We start from the raw sequence: 19,330 nt of genomic DNA on the forward strand, positions 1-19,330 counted from the left end.
ATGTGTTTATCATGTCTGTGGCCCTGGCATGTTTGCAGCATGCCCAATGCAAGTGTTTTGAAAATTCTATTGGAGTGTTTCTAGTGGAACTGGTTTAGAAACCTGGAGTTGGTTTAAAGACTTGCCACTGTTAAATATTATTGATTCAGAAAATTGATACAATTTATTTTACCTAGTCAGATCAATTTACTAAACTCTTTCCCCTGAATAGATTATTATACAAGAGAAATTGTACTTTGTAAAGTCATTTAGAGCTAAATTTTCATATAAATAACCAATGATAAGCATGTTATGGAGATGTTCACAATGACAAATAATGTGAATATGTATTTGCTGCACACTTTTTTGGCACTCAATAGAGATTGAATTTGAGCTTTTGGGATAATAAACAATGCGTGGTTTATTTGGAAAGAGTGGGAGTGGGAAGCTTACTCTGATGCATATAATATATGTAGATGCACACGCACACACACACACGCAATCTTAGATACTATTGGATCTCAATATCATTTGCTAATCTTTTCAATATTGTATGCTGGCTGTAATATGCTTCTGGAATCATTTGTAGGGGCAGCACTACAGAATGGAAGAGAGATCCTTATCCAGGTAAATTAGCATCCGCTGTTCTGAATTTCATATATAGCTTGGAGAATATTCACCAATTCTTGGGACGTTTTTAGCAACTAGGTTGATATTGAGTTCAAGTGTTTCTTTCTGCATTGATCCTAGTTTATATGAATATATATTAAATGCAAGGGTACTGATGTTACAGTCTACAGATTAAGTCTGGTCTTGGCTTTTCAATTGAAAAAAAAAAAAAACTTTCTTTTACCTTGTCAATTGCTTGCTCTCGAGCCTAGTGATGTGAAAGCCAGTGAATGTAGAAATGGTTCCAAACTCGTGAAGCCAAAATCCTAGAGAGAAGATTTAACAGACTCCCCAACACAAACAGCAAAAGCACCCATAAAAGATGACAACCATTTTCAAACCTTTGAGTCAGAAGTTATGCACTCTTCCAAGGCAATCAATCCTTCTCTGTATTTTGGGGCTTGAAGTATCTGTCATCACCAAACATATTGCAGTATTTGTTCAGGAAGGATGGTCCATGGGTGCATCCCAGTTCTAAAATCCTGCCCAAGTAAGATTCAAGAATCATTCTCAATCCCTGTTCTCTTTTACTCAATCTTTAAACGCAAACTTCAACAATTACACATTACTGAAATTGACTCTTATTGTTCTCAATACAGAGCAGAGAACACCTTCTCATGTATTTATGTGTGGGAATGACACAACACAACATGTGCAAATTAGCATTTACCATCTCCAACACTGCTTCCCCAGACAAGTAACTCTTTTAAGTCCCTTGTCTCTTATCACCAGATTGTCCTTTTCCTTAGTACATTCAACTCCATTGAACCAGTTACACTTCTTCTCGTACGTGACCTCTGCCTCAAATAGATCTGCTCAAGATGCTGTGAAGTTACCAGCTACCAACCAATTAATGGACAAGGTAACAAGAATGATCTAAGTACCGAATTCATAAATGGGAAGGGAAAAGAGAATGCCATGAAAAGAGATCACTGAGAAGGCTGTTTGGTTGAACCTAGCTATAGGAGTTCTAAGGCTCTTCACACTACTAAAGAGGTATTTTCAAACCATGCACTCATCGTTTGGATAGATGAGTATGCAAAAGGTGCATGACCGTTACTAACATGCTCATCATAAAATCAATAAAATAATATTCTGGATAACAATGGAGCTAGCTTCTTATACAAAAAACAAAAGTGTATATCATGAAGGGAAAAAACTGACAACTATTTTAGCAATCAGTAATGTTATACATTTTTCACAATTTGATTTCCTTAATTTCTGTGCAAAATATATATTTTCAATGGAGATCTCTTAGGATGTTAGATTTAACCCTGATGGAACCCCTTGTGTTGGGTGAGTTCAAGCAAGAGCTAGAGTATTGGACCATGTAAGTTTTATCCCCTTTGACATCTAATCATTTCAATTCCAGAGAATCCAATTTACTTTTGAACATTTTAATTAGGCTACTGATGTGTTGAGCTATTTTTTATAATTGTCCACCTTTAAAGATAGGACTGACTAAACCATGCTGCTGATTCAGTGGGTTTCTCATCTATGTGAAACTTGGTTTTGCATCTTGCAATCGGTTATATAAGCTGTTTATTCTGCAGCAATGCATAGAGTTGAATTTTTATAATAGAGGGTTGGTTTTGTTCTTCTTCATTGCCTTTTCTTTCTTTGTAAACAATCTGGGTGTAGGGCTTAGGACATGCCTCTTGATGCATTGCATTGGGTCATTGGCAAGGATACTGCAGTTATGGGAGTTGCATTATGGCTGCCAGCTTACTGGAGTGCTCTACCTTCACTGGATAGGATTCAAGTTTTCCAAACAGAGTTTAGCTATTCTTTTGAATGTTGTTGTTTAGCTAACGAACATCAGTTGACTGAGTTTTTGTTATCTTGTAGATAGATATGGTTTGATCTAAAATATCTTACTTCTAACTGCATTGCGTCTTCTAAGCATTATAATATTAACAGTGCCTAAGTCGGATTCTTGTTGATAGGCTTTCAATTGGGAATCTCATAAACATGATTGGTGGAAGAACTTAGAAAGGAAGATTCCTGATATTGCAAAATCTGGATTTACATCAGCATGGTTGCCGCCGGCAACTCATTCCTTCTCACCTCAGGGTCAGCAGACATACAGTTGCTCAGGATTATACTTGTACTTTATGCATGCACCTTTTCTAAAATTTTGTTAGTTTCTCTTTACTTACAGGTTACCTACCGCAAAACCTCTATTCTCTCGACTCTTCATATGGGTCTGAGTACCTATTAAAAGGTTTACTTGAAAAGATGCAGCAGTACAAAGTGAGAGCAATGGCTGACATAGTTATTAATCATCGTGTTGGAACTACTCGAGGCCATGGAGGTAGATACAATCGTTATGATTGGATTCCATTAGCATGGGATGAACATGCTGTCACATCTTGCTCTGGTGGATTGGTAGGGCTTGCTTTCTTCATTGCATTCCACTCTCATGCATTTCTCTCTGTTTGTGTGTTTGTAATTTTTGTTCTCTCTTCACACACTCAAACTTGTGGAAATGTTCTAATAGCAACATTTCGAGAATGTTTTAAATGGCGAATAGTGTGTAGCGTAGCATTTACCCGTCTGATGCATGAGGCATGAGCTACATAGTGTGTACTGTAAGCTACATGCTGCCTCTAGTTTTTTAATTAAGCTTGCACTTGGTTGCACAAAATATCATGATATATTTTGTACCAAATTAGACAAATTAATAAGAAAATTTCATGATATTTTGTGCAAACAAAATCATCATAAAATAATAGGAAAAATAGGACAATTATTAACTATAAGGATGATAGTGTTGTCATATGAAGAAGCTATTTATTTAGTATTGATCTATAACTATTATAAGTTCATAACAAAATAATACTAAATGGTAAATGCTACTATATACATTGATCTATTTGTCATTGTGGCATTTGCTCACCACCACCATCGTCATCATCACCGTTATCATCCGAGTCATCTCCTTCTTCCACATACACTTCTTCTTTTGTTTCTTCATCATGTGTATGTACTAATACTTCATCAACATCCAACGGTGGATCTTCAGCTTGATCATCATCATTTCCTCTGCCTATCTCCTCAATCTCACCTTCGAGTGGAAGTAGAAGTACCTTCTCTAGGTGTCGATCCGTATGCGACATTTTCAGCTTGCGCCCATGTCAGGTTCTCCCCAGCAAATACTAGGTCCTCCGTCTCTAGGAGCCACTCGTTATCTGCATCCAGCTCATCTAAGCAGATGGGGTCAAAGAAACCAGACTTCTTTTTTTCTAGTTTGGAATTGTTCTCCCAATTTTTGATTGTATTGGACGAAGACCAAGTCATTGAGCTTCTTTTGCTCAAGGTGATTTCTTTTCTTGGTGTGAATCTGCATGAAAGAAAGCGCATTTGACATTAGATATTTAGTTAATTAGCTTACACTTATAACTTATAAATTAAAGTTATAATTACTAAATTGTAAGTCTGTAACATACTAACATATTAACATTCTCATTTAAAATTTACCGCCTTAAACGTGCTCCAGTTGCACTCGCAACCGTTGGTAGAATACGTGAGTCCAAGAATCCTCATAGATAGGTTCTTTAGAGCTGGATCCTTCCTATTCGGGTCCACTCCATAGGTAGCCCACCAGTCAGTTGAGAAAAACAATTTAAGTAGGTTAGACTTTGTAAATTACATTGTAAAAAAGATATTTGTAAGAGAGCTGAGACATTCATATTACTTACTGGGCAATTTCATTGTCTGATGCTTGATGACGATATCCCTTGAGAATATGCCCTCACTCTTTGTATAGAAGTCCAGTAGGGGTGAGATCTTGTCCTATTCTTCTATATCTGGAATCATTCTTTCCAATGCATCAGTAAATCCAACCATATGTATAGTAAGTGTTTCTACTGGATCAAGAGAAGTAAATAAATAGGCTGGGTTAAGGATGTAAGCAGCTGAATACAATGGAGATGCCATTTGACTGCCCCATCTTCTATCTATAATATCTATAATTGGTTTGTAATCACGTTCTTTATAGTTAAAATGGTCCATGATCTTATATCTCGCCCTCTCTATCCCATCATATATGTAACTTATTGGAGGCTTTTCATTCCCTTCCACCAATCGCAACACAGTAACTAAAGGCTCAGATACTTTTAGTGCCTTTACCACTTGTGTCCAAAAACTTTGCGAAAGGATTATTTATTGAACTTGTTTCTGATGCATAACGGTTTAAACTAGAATGCATGTGTGAGCACATAAATTATCAAGCGAAATAAGCTAAGCAAATCAATTGAAATATTCAACATTCTACATCATAGTAAAGATAATACCAAAAGAAACATGTAATGGTTGTAGACCATCATCACAATCCTGCAATACCATATTCAAATCATGTGTGGATTGGATCCGATGAGGGATGAGACCTCTCGATCTTGCATGGTTTTACTCCAACAATCAATGCAGCTTATCTGGTCCAGGAAATCAAATGATTTTTGGAATAGGGACGACTGGAAAATCTGAGAGAGGGTTGGGATCTATTCTCAAATTTTCAGGGTCAATAGCAATTAAAGAATACTAGGCATAAAAAGAGAAGAAGAAGGTTGGAGGGATATAAATAGAATTTAGAAGAAGATAAGAGATTAGGGGAAGAGAAGAAATTACCACAGAGAGAAAGGGGAAGGAGGCACTAAGCTTCCATTAAAAAAACATCATTATGTTTAGGGTAAAAAACACCCTATTTATAAAATTCGGATTTAAAAGAAAATGACTAAACTACCCCTATAACAAAAGAAAAAAAAACGCGCAAAAGAAAGCTTTCTAATAAAAAATCCCATGTAACAGATCAATCTTTTAACTCATCCTACACGTGTGTCCTCCTAATGTGGGGCCTTCAATTAACTCAGGGACACGTGTAAGGTCTTCAAAATCCTCATTGGTTGTGCCTCAAATCATCATCGAGCCGTAAAGATATATTCGTCGGCTGCATTCGTCTTTGATAACCTTTGAAGGGTCTGATGTCCTCATCAACTTCCCTCGGGTGAGAAGAACTCGGCTTCGACAAGTTAAAACTTTTGTGTCTCGAGAAGGTCCAGATCAATCCGCTGCAGTTCCGCTTTTGTAAGCCACGTGGAATCGGATGGTGGCTTGTTCTTCCATTTGACAAGTTACTTTTTGAAGCCCCCATCTCGTGCGGAAACAATCTCCTCATCCACTATCCCTTCAATATCTTCCTTACGGTCAATTGATGGTGGAAGGGGTGGAGTGGGTTGAGAAGTAAAGTCAGAAAAGGGTGGGAAGAAGAAATAATGGAAGGATTAGGACAGAGGACTAGATCTTCCACATTGATCGTCAGATTTTTTCCCATTTTAGGTGAAAGGTCTACCCCGTACGCATAAGACCCAATTTTACGCATTACTTTGAATGGTCCATTACTGTGAGCTTGTAATTTCTTGGAAGAAACCGCTTTGGTATAATCTTAACCATTACATAATCATCTTCATTAAATTCTGTCCACCTACGATGTTGGTCAGCTGAACATTTATAATTATCATTACTCGCATTTATTTGCTGTCTAACATGTGCATGCATGTCATGAATGTGTTGTGCAAATGCATCGGCTGACTCAAAAGATCTTTGGGTAATTGACATGGGTAACAAGTCTATGGGCATCCGAGATTTGTACCCACTAACAATTTCAAATGGACTCAACCTCGTAGATCTATTGAGTGAATTGTTGTAGGCGAACTCGGCTATAGTTAGAATAAAATCCCAAGTTTTCACATGTTCATCCACTAAGCATCGTAAGAAGTTTTCAAGGCTGCGATTAACCACCTCAGTTTGGCCATCAGTTTGAGGGTGGTATGCCGTAGAAAACTGCAATGTGTTCCCATCATGTGCCATAGTGTCTTCCAAAAATAGCTGGTAAATCTGACATCACGATTAGACACTATGGTCTTAGGTAAACCATGGAGACGGACCACACCATCGAAAAAGACCGTAGTAATATTAGACGCATTCGAAGTTTTAGAACATGTGATGAAATGCGCCATTTTAGAGAAGCTATGCACAACAACAAAAATGGAATCATGCTTTTTAATCGTCTTGGGAAGCCCAAGCACGAAATCCATGCTGATGTCTTGCCACGGAGCATGCGGCACAGGTAATGGCGTATATAATCCAGAATTTTTATTTTACTACTTTGCCATCTGACATGTTCTACACTGTTTTAAAATTTTGGCGACATCTCGCTTGAGACTTGGCTAGTAGAAACGATCCTCTGCGAGGGTAATAGTCTTCTCGCAGCCAAAGTGGCCAGCTATCCCTCCCGATTGAAGCTCCCATACGAGGAATTCACAGAGGGATGTACGGGGAATACATAAACGATTTCCTTTAAAAAGGAATCCATCTCTCAACGCGAAATCCCCCGCACTTTGCTGATCACTCGAGAGTGACGTATAGGTACCCCCAAAATCTAGACATGTGGGGTACTCGTCTCTCTGTTGCTCAAAGCCGACAACTTCTACAATCAAAGAATTGAGCAACGCCAATTTACGGTTAAGGGCATCGGCTGGTTTATTCTCTATTCCGGCCTTGTGTTTCAAGACAAACGAATACTCTTGAAGGAATGCAACCCACCTAGCATGCCTTGGGTGAAGTTTCTTTTGGGAGTGAACATAACCTAAGGCTTCATGATTTGATGAGAATAAGACAAATTCCTGTGGTAGGTGGTAGTGGTGCCAATGTCTCAAAGACCGCACTACCGCATAGAATTCCTTATCATAGGTAGAGTATTTTTGTTTTGCCTCATTTGGTTTCTCACTGAAATAGGCAACAAGATGACTCTCTTGACTTAGGACTCTACCTATACCAACACTAGATGCATCACACGCAACTTCAATGACTTTAGAAAAGTTAGGAAGGCACATGACGGGAGCTTCGACCATCTTGCCCTTAAGTTTTTTTGAAAGCCTTAGCCGCGGCTTTTGACCAAACGAATTCTCCCTTCTTTATACACTCTGTAATAGGAGCCATAATCGTGCTAAAACTCCTAATGAACTGACGAAAGAATGTGGCTAAGCCATGGAAGCTTCGCACTTCATGGATGTTCCTCGGTTCATGCCAATCAACTATGGCCTTGACTTTCTCTGGATTTGCATGCATCCCTTCTGCTGACACTATGCACCCTAAGAACACAACCTGACTAGACATGAACGAATACTTTTTAAGGTTAGTGTATAATTTCCCTACCCTAAGGACAGTACAGACCAACTTCAAATGTTCAAGGTGTGATTCTCTAGTGGTGCTATAGATCAGGATATCGTCGAAGTACACCACTAAGAATTCCCCCCTGAACGGTCTTAAGACCTGGGTCATCACCCGCATGAAAGTGCTGAGTGCATTAGTTAAGCCAAAAGGCATGACCAACCACTCATATAGCTCATCATTCGTCTTGAAGGTTGTCTTCCATTCATCACCGGGGCGTATACGAATTTGGTGATACCCACTCTTGTGATCTATTTTGGAGACAATGGTGGATTTAGCCATCATGTCTAACATGTCATCAAGCCTAGGTATGGGAAACCTATACTTGACCGTGGTTTTGTTGATGGCTCTACTGTCCACACACACGCGCCAAGTGCCGTCTTTCTTAGGTGTTAGTAAAGCGGGTACGACACACGGGCTCATGCTTTCTTGGATGAAACCCTTTCGCAGGAGCTCATCTACTTGCTTCTTCAACTCTGCATGCTCTGCAGGGTTCATCCTATAGTGAGGAAGGTTTGGTAGAGTTGACCTAGGGACAAGATCAATGGCATGCTAGATGTCCCTCATGGGTGGCAACTCATCTGGCATATCCTCAGGGAATACATCTTTGTACTCCTTTAAGACCGGGGCTACCTCGTGGGGTAACTCTATTGGTACTTTTGGTGTAGACTCTCTAGCCACTAAGGCATACGCCGTTGACTCCTCCTCAGTCACTCTTTCAAACTCTTTAGCTGTGATGATGTGGAGAGACTCGGGTGTGGATTTCCTCACTTCTTTAGGCTCACTAGCCTTCTCACCTTTCTTCTGTGCAGTGTTTTGTTGTGGCATAGGATAAATTTTGATCTTCTTGCTATTTTGCATGAAGGTACACGCATTAGAATGACCATAGATCGTGACGTCATTATCGAATAGCCACGGGGTGCCTAGATGATGTGACCTACATCCATGGGCAATATAATACATCACACCACAGGGACTCCTTGTAAGACCTGAGCTCAATGGGTACAAGACACTGATGGGTGACAGGAAGGGAAGTCTTGTTTACCCATGAGACTTTGTACGGGTCAGGATGAGGGGTGACCTCTAACTTTAAACGACCTAGGGTGCTAGTGGAAATTACATTCTAGCAACTCCCACTGTCCACTATCACCTTACAATTTTTCTTGCCACACTTGGTGATCGTGTAAAAAATAGTGTTGTGACGCCAGTTAACACTACTTCTAGTCTGGGCTAGCACACACCTGACAACTGCTAGTGTGGCATCACCCACCTCATCCTCATCACTCAATGATCCTACAAGCTGATTATCTTCTACTTCAGAGTCACCCTGATCATACTTGCTATCCTGGTAATCGCTTATAACTAAGGCTTTTCCTTTGCTCTTAGTGGGACACTGAGTTGCAAAATGGCCAATATTCCCACATTCATAGCATTGCACATTCTGTCCTCCACCTGGACCAACACCAATGACGCCTTTTCCCTTGTCATCCCTAAGCCTTTTAACATTCGTCTGTGCCCTAGGTTGATTACTAATGTTGGGTCTAGTTCCCTGAGAACTAGTCATAACATTAGAGTCTCGAGAATCGAACTATCTTGTGATAGGAGTCTTCAGATACTGCTCTAATTCTTGCACCACTTGGTACATCTTGTCCAAATTTATCACGGGACGAGCCTAAAGCTCATGCTGAAGATCCGATCGAAGGTCCATCTTGAAACACATGAGCATTACTAGAGGGTCTTCCTCAATGTCACACTGCCTCATGAATTCCTCAAATTTTGTGATGTATTTTGTGACGGGCATGAATTCATGGCGTAAAGATTGACATTGTTCCAGGAGCTTCTGGCGATAAGAGAGAGGGAGGTACTCTCTTAGTATAGTTTTCATCTCGCTCCATTGGGTAACGGGAGCTCCTCCCACCTGTTCAATCATACGCTCTTTATTGATCCAATACATCTTCGCTAGCCCCACAAGCTTCATTTTGGCAAACCACACTTGTCGGTTCTCTGACATCTTATGCTACTCAAAATAGTGGTCCATGTCAGCTAACCAATCAAGGAATGCCTTAGGGTCAAAGCTACCATCAAAGCTTAGGGCATTAATCCCAATATTCTTTATGGCCCTTTCGTTAGGATCAAAGTGGTCTTGATATGCCCGTTCTCTGCTCACATGCCCTCTATTGTTGGGGGTTTGTCTACGGGCTGGCTCCTCACCAACACCACCTGCCTGCTACTGCTAGAGCTGTACACGAGTCAAGTCGAGCCGAGCCAAGTATTGCCCAGCTTGTGCTCGGCTCGGCTCGAACTGCTCAACTCCCAACTCAGTGCTCAGCTCGGCTCAGCCTTCGAGCTTGGAACAGTAGCTCGTGTGCGGCTCGTCCGAGTTTGAGCAGATTTCGAGCCGAGTTCGAGCAGCCAACAGGATTGCAGTCAATCATACTCAATGGGAAAAACTTCATTGATCAGACAACCATTATATGGTGGAATGACAGCCATTGATTATAGAGGATTTCTAGTTTGTTAAATAAGCCATTAATCTATTGATTAAATTATCTAATCAAAGTGATTTTTAGAACAACTAGGAATCAAAGGTGCTTACCGGGCGGGGCAGGGACTAGCGGTAGGGACGACCGGCACCGGAGAGGGCAATGTGAGCGCGAGAGAGAGAGGGAAGAAGAGGGAGCGCTAGACGGTCGTTGTGGCCACCAGAAAGGTTGCCGGACAGGTGAGGGAAGAAGAGGGACTGTCGGACAGGGCGATCGAGCGGCTGGGACGGCCGATGGGAGAGAGGGGAACGAGTGCTGGGATGGGCCGGATGGCTGATGGGATGGCTGAGGGTTTTTTTTTTTTTTTTGAACGGCCGCTGGGAGGGATGGGCGATGGGGTTAGGGCTTGGGGTTTTTTGTTTTGGAAATTAGAAGGGTATATATACCCTGGTCCCTGGACTGAGTTGAGTCGATTTCGAGTACTATTTGAGTCGAGCCGAGTCGAGCAGGGTCAAGCTCATGCTCGGCTCGAACTCATTTCGAGCACCAAAAATCAGCTCGTGCTTGGCTCGAACTCATTTCGAGCTTAATTGAGTCGAGTCGAGCAAGTTACCGAGGTAACTCTGCTCGTGTACAGCTCTAGCTATTGCACATCTTCCCCAACAGTGGAGTTCTCTCTTTGGGATGCCTCTAATCGCTTAAGTCTAGCTTCGGTGGCGGTCAGGTTTCATTCGATATTTTTGTTGGATGTCTCTATGGCAGTTATCTTTTGGAGTAATTGAGTGAGGTGATCAGTTAATTCCTCGTGACTCATGATGGGGTGTCAGCCAAAACCCTTACCTCTTCTAGTGGGCATACATCAAAAACGTGAACTCGATTTTCCTAAGCTCCACTCTAAGGTTTGAACATACCTCAATATGAATGTATGATCCTATTTTTATATGATGTATGAATGTTGCAGATTTTCATATTTAACTAGAATGAAAACACAAATCTGGAAATTTAGATTTGTATCTCACAGGGCCGTGAATCTAAAAAATCAAGTTCGCAAGTTCTGTGGGATGTAGATCTGGAATTATCTAAACAATCCTAGATGAGAAAACAGATGATCCTAAGTTCAGATAACTTGATCTAACAAAAACCATGCAAAACCTAAAGCCTTGATACCAAATTTGATACGGACGGTCTAAACTAGAATGCATGTGTGAGCACAGAAATTATCTAGCGAAATAAACTAAACAAATCAATTAAAATATTCAACATTGTACATCATAGTAAAGATAATAACAAAGGAAACATGCAATGGTTGCAGACCATCATCACAATCTTGTGGTACCATATTCAAATCATGCCTGGATTGGATCCGGTAAGGGATGAGACCTCCCGATCTTGCATGGTTTCAATCCAACAATCAATGCAGCTTCTCTAGTAAAAAATAATCAAAGGATTTCTGGAATAGTGACGGCTGAAAAATCTGAGAGAGGGTTGGGATCAATTCTCAAATTTTCAGGGTCAATAGCAATCAAAGAATACTAGGCATAGAAAGAGAAGAAGAAGGTTGGAGGGCTAGAAATAGAATTTATAAGAAAAGAAAAGATTAGAGGAAGAGAAGAAATTACCACAGAGAGAGGAGGAGGCACCAAGCTTTCGTTAAAAAAACATCATTAAATTTATGGTAGAAAACATCCTCTTTATAAACTTCGGATTTAAAAAAAAATGACTAAACTACCCCTACAACAAAAGAATAAAATGTGCAAAATAAAGCTTTCTAAAAAATAAAAATCCTGCGTACCAGATCAGTCTTTTAACTCATCCTACACGTGTGTCCTCATAATGTGGGGCCTTCAATTAATACAGAGACACGTGTAAGGTCTTCAAAATCCTCCTTGGTTGTGCCTCGAACCATCATCGAGCCATAAGGATGTATTCGTTGGCCGCTTTCGTCTTTGATAAACTTTGAAGGGTCTGATGTCCTCATCAGTTTCCCTTCAGCCTTCTTTAACCAATGCCCACTTATAAAATCAGCCAACACTAGAAAGTTTCTAAGTTCTGATTTCTCTGCATGTAATCTTTGTAATGTTAAGAAGACTGTAGCGAAATGGGTGACTGCTGAACATAACAAGTTACCCCCAATTTGTCTTCTCATTCGACTGAGAAGAAGGGCATGTTTGTACATAAAGACCGTAATTCTTCTGGCCCTTGCAATCACATTTAAAAGTAACCTACTTATATCTTCTAACATCAGATCAACACAATGGGCCACATAGGGGGTTCAAAATAAACGACGCCTCTTCTCCAAAAAAAGACGACCGACTAATACATATGAGGCCGCGTTATTTGTAATTACCTGTATAATGTATTCCTCACTTATTTCCTCAACTACATTATTTAAAAAGCTAAACAAGTATTCTCCAGCATGCGAATGACCCGATGCATCTACAAACTTCAAGAACATTGTCTCAGTTAGACAATTTACCAGAAAGTTAACGAGAGATCGACCGGATCTATCGGTCCATCTATCGGCCATGGGTGAACGCCCATACGTTTTCCACGATTCCTTATATTCGGCTACAAAGGATCGTGTATAATCAACTTCGGCTTTGAGGCACGTCTCCCTCATTTCATGATATGAAGGAGGTTTAAGCCCAGGTCCAAATTGACCTATAGCCTCAACCATAACTTTAAAGTTTCTCGATTTAACTGCATTGAAAGCAATGTCGGTTTGGTAAAATCACTTAGCAATATATTGAATAGTGGTTTTCCTATCTTTTTGTTTATACTGGTTTTCTAAAGTTGTTTGAGCTGGCCCTTTGCCTCGACCCCTTTGGTCAATCACATCCTCGAGGTGTGGTCTACACCATCTATCCATGGGCCCATGCCCTCCGGCTCTTTTCAAGGCCGTTGGTTGTGGTCTAGACTGGCCTGTTTAATTAGGGGGAGTAGGACTAGCTTCATGTACATTAACTACGTTTATATCTTCATACGCGTCTTGTTCCATATATTCCTCGTGACGTAGGGCACTATCGCATCTCTTTCTCAATTGTTTATCTATATACTCAACAATCTCCCTTTGGATTTCTGGAGTAATTTTCTTGCATGCTTTTGCATTTGACCTCGGTAAATGTGTAAGATGTTGCTTGTGCCACGCAATGCCACTGGAACCCACATACCCATATAACTCGCATACTATGTGAGTCTTATCCTTAGCACTACGATAGTGCCCATACTTCCAACCCAGGTCATTCAATTTGGGTTTCACAGAGGAAGATTGGGAAGAAGACATGGTGTGGTGTGTGTATTGATTCTTCTTTCTTGTTATACTTGTAAGTTATAAACTAGTAAAAACTAAAGACTAAAGACTAAAGACTAAAGAGATGAGAGAGAGAGAGAGAGAGAGAGAGAGAGAGAGAGAGAGAGAGACTTGTAGAGAAGAGGGGGGAAGGGGGAGAGAGAGAGACTTACACAATTACAAAAACACAAATTACACAATCTGGAATTCGGAAATATATTCTTCACTTCTTGTCTTCACTCTTGACTCTTGACTCTTGAATGTTGTAGACTCGTAGTTGTAGACTTGTAGTCTTCTATTCATTTTGCTCTTGTAGAATGTAAATTCTTGCCTTTGAGTTTGAACTCTTGATTCTTGAAAGTTGAATCTTATGAATCTTCTTGTAAGTTGTAAGTTGTAACAAACTAAAAATAAAAAAAATAGTTTGAATCTCTTGACTCTTGAATGTAAAGACAGAGAGAAATAGAGAGTGGGTGTATGATTATGATTTATTTATGAATGAATATTATATAACTAGAGAATGAATATTAATAAATAAGAGAATGTAGAAAATGAAATGAATGAGAAATATGAGATTTAGAAAATGAAATGATATATAGAAGAAACTATAAAGAGATAGAAGTAGAATTAGAAAATAAAATGTGAGACTTGAGTTGACTTGAATTCAATTTTGATGTATTCTTGCTTGCTTTACTTTCTTGAATCTTGAATCCTTGATTGAAACTTGAAAGAAATATGGAGCTTGGTGGGCCTTGGAATTATGTAAGAGAGAATGAGAGATTTGAGACTTCGAAAGTGTAAGAGAGTAGCGAGAGAGTTTGAGTGCATGTAGTATGCAAATAGGAGGGTTTAAATGCCTTTTTATAGGGAAAAAAGACGGAATTTTGAAAAAATAAAACAAAATTCCAACAGTCAGAAAACGGTCAGATTTATAACTGTTGGCCAATATGCGATTGCATATGCTGTATGCGATCGCATACATCGCATATTGATATGTGATCGCATATTCTCCCACGCATGGCATATGCGATCGCATATGCCACTGTCGCATATGCAGTCGCGTATTCGGATTCCACTCCATTGTGCACATATGCGAATGTGTGGTCGCACATGACAACAATGGTTGTTAGTTGACTTTTTATGGTCTAATAGTCTAATAAAACTAAAAATAAAAATAAAATCCCTACTCTTGTTGTATTTTCCTGCTGTGTGGCCCACTTGAGTCATGGACCGACATGATTTTTGGGGCCATAACAAAATGAGGGGTGACTCGTCTGATGACTAGAGTGAATGTCATCAACACATCACGTTGGGCCCACAAATTATTCAATGACACTGTAATTTTGGTGAAAATATTTGCAGTGAATCATTTTCATGTGCGTGCGCGCACACACAATATTTAGCATTCTTTGATGGTAGATATGTCTCAATGCATGGCTCAGTGGTAGACGCACTACACTTCAACACTGTGGTCATGGGTTTGAGTGTCCATGTGGGGTGTGTGTGGATAGGTGTGTGTGTGTAAAAAAAAGAAAAAAAAAATGTAGCATGCTCTGTTGGTACTGGTACCACCATTAGCTACATTGGTCTTGAGCAGATGTGCATACAGTGGTACCAAGTAGATGTGCGGCCTATGTGATGTATTTCAACATCCAACCAGTCTATCAGATGCGTAACTGCAAAATACCTCCAGACCTGAAAATCATGCTGATCCAAAACTCAGGAGGGCCGAAACGCAAGGAACAATCTGGGAGGGGATGTTCACCGCATGGAGGGCCCATTGTGTTTTGTAAATGGAGTCCAGGCTGTTCAGACCCTTCATCTGTCAGGCCAAAAAAATAGGTGGATTCCTCAATAGCGTTATAATGGTAGTATCATTTATTTTTATCTCCCTCCTTGAGGTAGATTGCAAAGTATTCAATAATGGTAATGGTGGCGGTAATTTCCAGCCTTGTGGCCGCTACAATATGGGCCATATTGGCTGTTACTGTCCTGTTAACATTTAAAAAAAAAAAAGAAAAAAAAAAAGAAAAGAAAAAAAAGAAGAAAAAATTCAAGGAAGAAACTTTAAAGGGCATGTATCAGACCATTATAGGCCCATATTGGTCCGTTACAACCCTGAAATGGCCGTGATGGACCTTTTTTAATTTTCAGAATAGGTGTTACAGCCCTGTAATGCGTAACGGATCCCAGATCCCACTGCTACCGTTACATTACGGCTATTACATAACTGTTTTTGAATACCATGCCAAATTGTGATGTTTTCAAGATGCCATTTGTTGTTTTCTCATGACAGTTGGGCTTTTCTAACTCATCTAACTTTGCATCATTTCACTTAATGTATTTTGTTCTCTTTTATTTATGAATTTCGTCTCTTTTTGTACAAGATTTTGTCTTTTGTAGGTTAGAAACTTTAATGACATTCATTGTACTTTAGAATGCTTTTTTCATATGTATTCCGGATGTTGTTTCTTGCCTCAGAGTGTGTATGTTTTGCTTTTAGGGAAACCTAAGCACTGGTGATAACTTCCATGGAGTCCCAAATATAGATCATTGTCAACCTTTTGTTCGAAGAGATATTATTGGGTGGCTGCAATGGCTTCGAAAAAGCGTTGGATTCCAGGATTTTCGTTTTGATTTTGCAAAAGGGTAAGTGACCCTTTGCCAGATGACTTTCTTATAACTTTAGTTGTTAGATTCTACTTGTATCTTTTGCTTGTCATTTCGGGCTCACTGCTCTTTTCTCATTCAAAGTTCTTAATGTTTAGTTATGCAGCAAAATTTGTGAAAGAATATGTTGAAGAGGCAAAACCAATATTTTCTGTTGGGGAGTATTGGGATACTTGTAACTATACTGCTGGACCTCGCCTGGATTACAATCAAGGTAATAAACATGAAGCACTACTAATTTTACCATGGTTTAGATTTCTTAGCCAACCAATAATACGAAATTTTCCCGTAAACAAAAATACACATTGAATCACGTAAAAGAGATAGTATATCATAAGAAAATTTTAAATGATCCAAAAATTCTGATTGAAGTGTCTGAAGGCTATCACAGTGCTATAAAGTTTTTTGGATAGAAAATCTGTTTTTGAGGATTAGGATTGTAGAGAAATGGGTTCTTTTAAATTGTTTAAACTATCTGTAGTGAGATCAAGTGTAGATGTTAAATATTGTCTTTGCCAATATTGCCTGTCCATATCTTTTGTTCTTAACAATTTTAAATTTGTGAGGGATGATGTTGTGGCCTGATTTTCAACTGCTGGGCTTGATCTCACTAAGGGCCTGTTTGATTTTTGAGGTAATAGGTAATTACCTGGTAAATGTGTAATAATTACTTACTAGGGAATTACCCCATCGTTTCTTGCGCCTACGTTGACAGCTTATCTTATCGGCGTTAAAATCGAGGATGGCTGCCAAATGAATATAGGGCCCACTATGATGTACGTGATGTATCAACACCGTTCATCTTATACGTCAGCCTCATTTAGGCCATGAGCCCAAAAATGAGGCAGATCCAAAGCTCCAATGGACCACACCATAGAAAATAGTGGAAATTGAATACTTGCTGTATAAAAATTTATGTGGCCCTCAGAAGTTTTTGATGAAGCTGATATTTGTGTTTACCCCTTATCAATGTTTTTATGACCTCATGAACAGGTTAGATGACAAATAAACATTAATGTGGGACCAATAAACAAAATAACTTTTATTGGCAGACGTTTAAGACCATTGTTTCCTGTGGTATGGGCCATTTGAGCATTACATTTGTCTCAATTTTGGACTAAGGCCCTAAAATCTTCTGATAAAACAGATGGACGGTGTGGATATGTCATGCACATCACAGTGGGGTCCACAAATGTAAGTTATCTTTTTTGGACCAATTTCCGAACAAAAATGCATTTGAAATTTCAAACAGGGGAAAAGGTAATAATGACCTTTTTCAAGGGTATTTCCCTCTTCCCTCGAAATCAAAGAGGCCCTAAAGTTTTCTGCTTCTCCTTGCTCTTTGGAGTTAGCTTCTTTCCTAAAAATGCACAATACCCTACCATTGATCTTCGATCATTGGCATCATCTAGCATAATATACTTGTGCAGCATAATTTGTATAGTATTGGTGTCCATCATTAATAATCTCCTTTATTTGTCTCAAAATTATGTTAGTGCCCCCAGAAGTGATGTTTTGAATATTTGTTGTAATTTTGCAGACTTTATTGTTGAGAAGATAATGTCATATCTTGTGAATATTTTGTGTTAATGATACTGAGTTACATTGCTGTTCTAACTTTGTTTTGGTGATGCAATTTGCTTGTAGTTATCTAGTTTGCATCTAACTAGAAGATGTGGTAGCCATAGCTTTTAAAGGCAGGCACCTCTAGCCCCAAGGTTCATGCCTCAAGATGGTGTTATAAAAAAAAATAGAAAAAGAAAAAAAAGAGAGAGGCTTTGATGCTGTTTCTTGAGGCTCAAGCCTTTTATAGGCAAGTCATATCCCTAAACTTTGGGGTGTATGTCTCACATGAGGTACAAACCTCATGAATTTGGCAATTTTTTAAAATTTAAAATCTGCTTCTTTTATTTTTTTTAATAAATAAATAATTAATTTCGTAATTTAGTGTTTGGTTCGATGTTTGGCTGGCAATTGGTTTTGTTAGCCAGGGAGGTCTAGGTTAGTGGTGGACCCACTACAAGGTGGTGTATGTGTGTGGTCCCAAGCTCATTTCGGCTCACCCTATTTTTGAGTTATGGTGCTATGGGTCACTAAATGCCACTTGGATGCATTGTGGGTGTATGCATTGAGGGCATGTCCAGTGTCGCGCCCTGGACTCGGAAACCGGGTTCACAGAATTCCTGATCGCCAAATCCAGCGTCGAAAGCTTCCGTAGTACCCCATTCTCGGCTCTTGGCGCCCATTCACCAGGTTCCGATCTTGGGATCTTATCAGGAGGATTTCTATAATATAAGTCTGATTCATAAAGAGTATACCCAAGATCATAACATCATAACCATAGGAACACCATTACAAAATCCACTAAGAATTTAAACTTTTACATTGCAAGGTTCAAAAGGGAAATACAAGGTCTATATAAAGAAAACTCCAAAAAGATCAGCGGCACGCTCCAGCTCCTGCTCCACTCACTGGCCCAGAATCACCTGCACGCATCAATCGTGCATAAGCTTATAGAAAGCTTAGAGGGCGATATAAGTGTGTAGGACAGGTGCCATGAATGCGAAATCAGAATATGCGGAAAATGCGGTAAGACCATGAATACCACTAGCCGTCACAAGGCCAAGCAAATGCTAGGCAGGAATACCATCTGTCAATTAAGGGCTATGCAACTCAATGCAAGATACCATCCTCCAATCCAAGGCTGTGCAATGCGGGGCTATACAGCCAAGTGCCATATGCAATATGCAATGCGATCATGCTCATCCACATATCAAGTCCACAAATCAGTACAGTTCCTCTCTTGGAAATCACTGGGGTCGAATACACTACTTGCTAACTGCCGCTCTCCTAGCCGCACAGCCAAGCGAGCGTAAGAGACCTCACTACCCACCTGTGGACAGCCAACACCAATAAAGGACGACGGTAGCGGACCCATTTACGAGCCGGTCAGACTCAACTTAGCTATTGTCCCCTCACTTAGGCGGGTAAGGCCGCACCCCCTCCCAACCGA

General features: G+C 39.8%; 1 protein-coding gene across 2 annotated transcripts in view; it reads left to right on the top strand.

Moving 5' to 3' along the window:
* The window catches only part of LOC131243231 (probable alpha-amylase 2), a 62,870-nt gene that overhangs the window by 24,417 nt on the left and 19,123 nt on the right, over positions 1 to 19,330 (top strand). For both annotated transcript variants that reach the window (XM_058242426.1, XM_058242425.1), the window contains exons 4-8: positions 569 to 606; positions 2,595 to 2,721; positions 2,810 to 3,036; positions 16,151 to 16,296; positions 16,416 to 16,531. In XM_058242426.1, coding sequence (XP_058098409.1) covers positions 569 to 606; positions 2,595 to 2,721; positions 2,810 to 3,036; positions 16,151 to 16,296; positions 16,416 to 16,531 — 654 coding nt within the window. The remainder of the gene's footprint in view (positions 1 to 568; positions 607 to 2,594; positions 2,722 to 2,809; positions 3,037 to 16,150; positions 16,297 to 16,415; positions 16,532 to 19,330) is intronic.

This window comes from Magnolia sinica, chromosome 4 (genome assembly GCF_029962835.1).
Source record: "Magnolia sinica isolate HGM2019 chromosome 4, MsV1, whole genome shotgun sequence".
NCBI classification, from domain to species: domain Eukaryota; kingdom Viridiplantae; phylum Streptophyta; class Magnoliopsida; order Magnoliales; family Magnoliaceae; genus Magnolia; species Magnolia sinica.